General features: G+C 42.8%; 1 protein-coding gene across 1 annotated transcript in view; it reads left to right on the top strand.

Moving 5' to 3' along the window:
• TP53BP2 (tumor protein p53 binding protein 2) overlaps nt 1-6,250 on the top strand; it is a 187,140-nt gene that overhangs the window by 148,355 nt on the left and 32,535 nt on the right. Inside the window, exons 4-5 of the mRNA XM_019639597.1 lie at nt 2,471-2,584; nt 5,880-5,962. Coding sequence (XP_019495142.1) covers nt 2,471-2,584; nt 5,880-5,962 — 197 coding nt within the window. The remainder of the gene's footprint in view (nt 1-2,470; nt 2,585-5,879; nt 5,963-6,250) is intronic.

Here is a 6,250-nt window from a genome sequence, read left to right as displayed (position 1 = left end):
TTTTTGTTTTGTTTTCTTTTTTTCTCTGCTTGCTTCTCTTTACTACAGCATTTTGTAGACGCCCTTAAATCATGTCAGTTGTTCAAGATCTTCCTGACCCCTGATTCTGATCAAATTCACCAAGCTGTGTCGGGTATCAGAAGGCCTTACTCTGGGTTAAACTTGGCCGGAATCATGACTGTAGCCAGAGGAACCTTAAAGTCTGCTAACGTTGGCACTGTCCCCTTCTGCTGCTCGGCACTGATAACAGGCTGCTTGCCTTTACTTGGGGACATTTTCCACCCACAAACTAATACTAACCCTGGCCTTGAACAAGGAAAATAAAGGAAGCCTTTCCATGACTATCAAAACTAATCTCATTGCTGCTGCTTCTGCCAGCCATTGGCTTCTAGCCTAAACCAGATATCTTCGCACTTTCTCCTAAAGGGCTGCAGAGTCAGTATCGTAGGCTTTGCAGGCTGTGCTGTCTGAGCTCTGCAGGTGTAGAAGGCAACTAGCCATAGACAATAGGTTATTGAATGGGTGCGGCTGTTCCGGTAGAACTGTAGTTAAAAAACATTGCAGACTGATTTCGCATGCAGGCTGTCATCTGCCGGCGCCTGATCTGAGCGCTCAGTATCTGCAGCTGACCAGCCCTTTAGTGACCATAAGCTCACTGACNGAGGCACATCAGTCGCCGGCTTCTGGACGGCCGCTCATGCTGGCTGCAGCTCCTTCTTTTTTGCTGTCAAGTGTCCAGCGTGCCCCTTTTCTAAAATAGTAAATATATTACTTTTATTTTGTTAGCTTCTCATGTTTCTCATTTTCTTTTACTGACAGTCTTTGGAAACGAGTGGCTGTTGTTTGCCATCTCTGTTTCCTTACTGCCCACTCACTTGTTTACGCAGAGGTCATCCCCTGGATTCCTGTTATGGGCTTGCAACCACGCTCGACTGTGAGGCATCGAGAGATGAAGTTTCCTGCCTTAAAGCTGAAGCACGTTTGAGCAGACATTTATAATACAGTGTGATGGGTGGATGTGCTCATCTGCAGAAGGAGAAAGGGGTGCTGGGGGCGATTATCAGCTAGGAATGGCATGCTTCAAGTCACATAGGCACGCATGCTGTGGCCAGGAGATGGATATGGTTGGAGCACGGGGTGTTAGTAGGGGACTTTGAGGACCTTTGAAGTGTATTTCAGCGTGCGCAGGCCTAAGCCTTCTGTCATCACAGGCCATCAGGACCTTAGCTTCTAGACCTTCTAAGAAAGTTCATGCCCTTTTAAGAAGGTCCAACCCAGCATGGACTGGAAGTTACTTTACTTCCAAAGAGTTTTCTCTTTGCTTCTGGAACCCAGAGATTTCACATCACTTCTCTTGAAATAGTGTGTGTGTGTGTGTTGAGGAGGTGGAGGTTCTGTTCAGAATTTTTTTGGGGGGAGATGTCTACTCAGCTATGGGTGTTTCCTTTGTGTGTGTGGGGGGAGGTCTTAGTTAAAATTTCTGTATTTTGTAGAAGAGGAGTGTCTGTGTCAACACAGTATGTTATGTTACTGTAAATAGAACCAGAACTGCACCGTTTGTTGCAACCAGGCCGATTAAGTTCAGGGTTAGTTCACCACATTGGCTGCTGAATGCTTGGCTGCTCCATTTTCTGTCCATGTTGTTTATTTAAGTGCTTAGATAGTGTCTTTGATTACTGACAATGCATTGAGTTTTCTTAGGCTATTTCAACATTCTTATTCAAAATGATTACATACCTGGCGTTGCTTGGATTTAATGAATTGCATCCTTGAACAGTATGTTTCTTTTTATATCCAGACCCCTTGAGATGGGAAGTTTTTTGAGGGGAGCTCAGGATACATTATTTTTCCTGAAGTTCCCATATCTTAGGGTGTTTAGCCAAGTCCTTCTTTTTTGTCTCTAGAAAAGTTCTGACAACTGGCAGTTTCACTGAAGGGGCCAAATAGATGTATTTTCAGTGCAGTAAATAGCCTTTTGTTTAGAAATGTTCTCGGAGTAAAGAGAACATCTAATTTCTTTTTAAACACAGTAAAATTATGATTTAAAAATAGCCTAATAGACTATTAGACTAGGCTGTTTAGAAAGTTGGTTTTTTAAATTTTTGGTTTATATATTTAGAGATTCATAGAACCATTAGAGTTAGGAGGGACCTCAGAGTCCAGTGTACTAGAACCTGCAGAGGTTAAATGGCCAGTAAGGAGCCCACCCCACTGCATTAAGCCCTTGAGCTCCTGCAAGCCGGCCCCATCCATTCCTCTTTCCAGGTCCCCACCCACGCTGGATACTGATTATATGTGTGCGAAAGCTGTCATAATTCATCTCCTAAGAGTGCTTTTAATGAAAGACAATTATCTAAGATTCTAAGTATTTCCTCCATTCCCAGTGCATAATTTGCATGAAGGATCGATGGTACCCAATATGTTTGTCTTTTTACCTGCAGATAACGCGATTTCTTTTTGTTTCTTTTAGAACGTCCAGTTGCTGATAATGAGCGGATGTTTGATGTTCTGCAGAGATTTGGAAGTCAGAGGAGTGAAGTGCGTTTCTTCCTTCGTCACGAACGCTTCCCTGGCAGGGACATTGGTAGGTAGTATTGCGTGAGTCACCACAAAGATTTGAACTTTGATTTCATGCATTGGAGGGGCTGGGGGAGAGGTGGCATGTGACCAGGACCCAGGTGAGATGAGGGGTGAATGTGGTAAGGACATGGAAACAGTGAAGAGCGACCACTCCTCTAAGACTCGGCTGTTGTGGGGAGACGAGAGTATGGTTTGGTTTGGTTTGACGACTGGAGAAGTTGTGTGATAGTTTTTAATGCAAGTGGGAAGGAGTCAGTAGAGCAGGAGGTTGAAATATGAGAGAGAGAGAGAGAGAGAGAGAGAGGATACGCTTGATGGGCAGTCACTAGGAAGGTGTCCCCTCAGCCCCTGGCGGAGAGATTCTTTCTCGTGGGCAGAGGAGGGAGCCTCCGTGGTAACAGGACAGAAAGAAAACTGTTGCACATGCAGATAAATGCGTGCGCTTGTGGGAGCAAGTTGAGGGACTTCTCATCTGAAAACACTTGTTTTCTCTGAAGTCGGAGGCGAAATCATCTGACAGTGATGATGGAGGTGGGTTTGAGCTGCTGTAGAGCATAGGAGAGAGCCCTGCTGGGGAAGCCAGACTGCTGGGGAACGTGGAGGCCAGTGGACCCCCATGAGAGAGCACGGAGACCATGAGACCACGAGTGACTTTTCTTCAGCCCAGAGGGTCGTAAGAGGATGAAAAGGTGGTAGGAGTGACCTAAGGCTGGGGTTTTGCCGGACCAGTTCAGTGCACGTCCGTGGGGCCGGGGTGAGAGGATATAGGCAGGGTGCATCTGAGCTGCAGGGGAAGAAGTCAAGGCAGGAGGGGCTGCAGGGAAAGAGTGGGCGGGCTAACCCGGGAGACCGCAAGTCTCTGCTCAGTGAAGGGTGTAATGAGAGGAAGTGATGGTCCAAAGTAGAATGTCTGAAAGTAAGATTGCAGAGGCAAAGCACTTCCAGGTGATGTGGCTCCCGCGTGGCCATGGAATGAGCCTGAGTTAGAGCGGCGACAAGGAAGCCACAGAGAGAGGCTGGCTTTGGCATGGGCAAGTCACCCAGAACGAAGGCAGGACTCGGAGTGGAGGGAACAGGCGTCGGGGTCACATGTGTAGTGACGAGGGTTGTGACCAGAGTTATAGATGACAAGAAGGAGAGGGTAGAAGGTAATACCTGAAGGTGAGAAGTCGTGGGCCGAAAGCAGCGCCAGACGTTAAGGACACAACCTTCCCTGGGACCCAGGAGGTCTTGTAGGATGTGGGAGGGTAAGCAGTTTCAGATCTGAGATCATGGGAAGGTGCTTTCTCAGCGGGAAGCCACTGGTTGAAGCAGGGTTACTACAATAGGTATTTCTAGAAATGTTGGAACTTTTAAAATGGAGAGTTGAGGTTTTGTGCCTTCAGTGTACAGTCCTTGGGAGTAAGAGTGTAGGTAACAGATGTTAATTATTGGATGTTAAAATAGCCACTTTATTGCTTTAATACAAATATCCATGCGGTACCCAGCAATTAGAAATTATTAAATTCAGAGTGGGGGACCCCAGAATTGACTTAGTCTGGCCTCTTCCACTCTGTAGATGAGTAATGCTGATACTTAGGGGTTAAATGACTTGTCAGAGGCCACACACCTAGACGCAGAGCCAGGAGTGGAACTTGAATCACCTCAGTCAGGCTGGTTGACATGCCTTTCAGTATCACCGGTGTCTGTCGTTTTAATTTAAATAAGCACTTATTTTTTCCTAAGCCTTCTTTTTTTGTAGTTTTAAATTGGCACCTGTATTTTATTTTTATTCTGTTTTCTATTTACATCCCTTCAAACATCCTTTTCTAACGAATGAGTTGAATTTTACCTGTTCATCTACCAGTTCAAATGTCCTCCGGTATAGTACTGGGTTAATTATTAAACAGCCTCTCAACAGTGCAATATGCAGTTTCGGTGTGTCTGTAATGTGAGAAATATAATCTGCAGATAAAGGAGCTGTTTTCACATGTCACAAAACAGCAGTGCCACATAGTGTTTAAATTGGGATAAAACAGGATTGCTTTTTAATGGCCTTTAGTGAGGTGCTACTAGCCTTTTTGATGTAGACGTCTAGATTATGGAACAGGAGACTGTTACCATATTATTTCCCCCCGTTTAACTAGGACCTGGGACCCAGAATGTACATGAAATTATTTTTAAGGCCCTTGCCTTTTACTCTAATTAGGAACTGAACATACTAAGGAGAACATGATTCAGTGCTGTCTTTGAGGCAGCAAAGAAAGCAGTTTCTCTTAAATGGTAGATTTCTTTTTCTTGCAGAAATATTGTGACAGATTACCCGAGCTATTTTGTCAGAGCATGGAACCGTATTTTAAAAATAAAGCTACCACGTTAGAGTTAGTTATAAAGGTATAAATGTGGACCTGGCTCTGAGGATATTATATTTATTGGTATGGGGATTGGTGCTAAGCTTCAAGGCAGGTACAGTAGACGTTTGATTCCAAAGAAATTTCTTGAGAAATAATTTAATAATTTTTCTATTTACTGGAAGTACAAATACAAGTTTAATTTCATGTATTTAAAAAATTATTTGTTGATATTATTTGTTTCTTATGCTGTATCAGTTGAAATTAAGACTATTTTCTCCTTGGGATGCATTAAGTGGTACTGAGAGACCCATATATTTTGGCTTAGAAAACTATTTTTAACCAAAAAAGCAGAATACAGTGTTTTCCAGTTAGTATGTTCCCAAACTAAGAATATGGCAATTTTTTTACTTAACTAAATGGGGACATATTTCATAGTACTTATGAATTACCACCAAATGCCCTCAATAAGCCAAATATTCAAAATACCACTTGTTCTATTTTTCACTTGCTTTCTTATCCTAGACGCTACAAACACTGTTAATGAGCACAAGGATGGATTGATTTAATTTTCACTTAATTCTTGCAGCGAAACTGTTTCTGATTTCACTACGGAGTAGCTAAATTGAGAATTAAGAGGAGCTACTCTAGCAAATGGTTTGAATTACCCATAATCAGAAGTATCCTTATCTTGTTAAGTTTTCCTCCTCTGGTCTCTGAATCATCAGCTTTCCTAGGGAATAGTTAGCATGTGGCATTTTGTAGTGCTCACTGTGCACTGTTCCAAATAAGGTTTTCCAAAGCAGGCAGAATTATGAGACATTAATACCATTGACATTAGAAAATACTTTAAGTATGCTTTCAGCTGAAAATATCGAAGGGCAGTCATTATAGAACTCAGAAATGAAGTGGTACTTACAGTATCTGTCAACTCTGGTGTTAATTTATAGTTTTGAATTTTGTGTCTAGTGAGTGGACCAAGGTCTCAGGATCCAGGTTTAAAAAGAAATGGTGTAAAAGTTCCTGGTGAACATCGAAGGAAGGAGAATGGGGTAAGTGACCATTTTCACCCATGCTGTGCATACATATACCACACTGCTACTGCCTAGCAATGTTCCGTCTCATTCATTGTTACTTTGTTGTTCAGTGGGTTATTAAGGATGGCCCTTTTTAAAAAGGTTATTTTAGATTTCTTTCATAGAAGCAATGAATTTCAGTGAGCTCTGCAGTGCTGACTATTGAAAGGAGTTAGTTGCTGAATGTACCACACAATAAGAGCAAAACAAATGTTGAGCAAATTTAAGGAAGTATTTGTTTTTTGGTGATTTTATTTATTGCTG

Source organism: Hipposideros armiger, unplaced genomic scaffold (genome assembly GCF_001890085.2).
Source record: "Hipposideros armiger isolate ML-2016 unplaced genomic scaffold, ASM189008v1 scaffold_45, whole genome shotgun sequence".
In the NCBI taxonomy this organism is placed as follows: Eukaryota; Metazoa; Chordata; class Mammalia; order Chiroptera; family Hipposideridae; genus Hipposideros; species Hipposideros armiger.
This window is presented reverse-complemented; position numbering and strand designations above follow the sequence as displayed.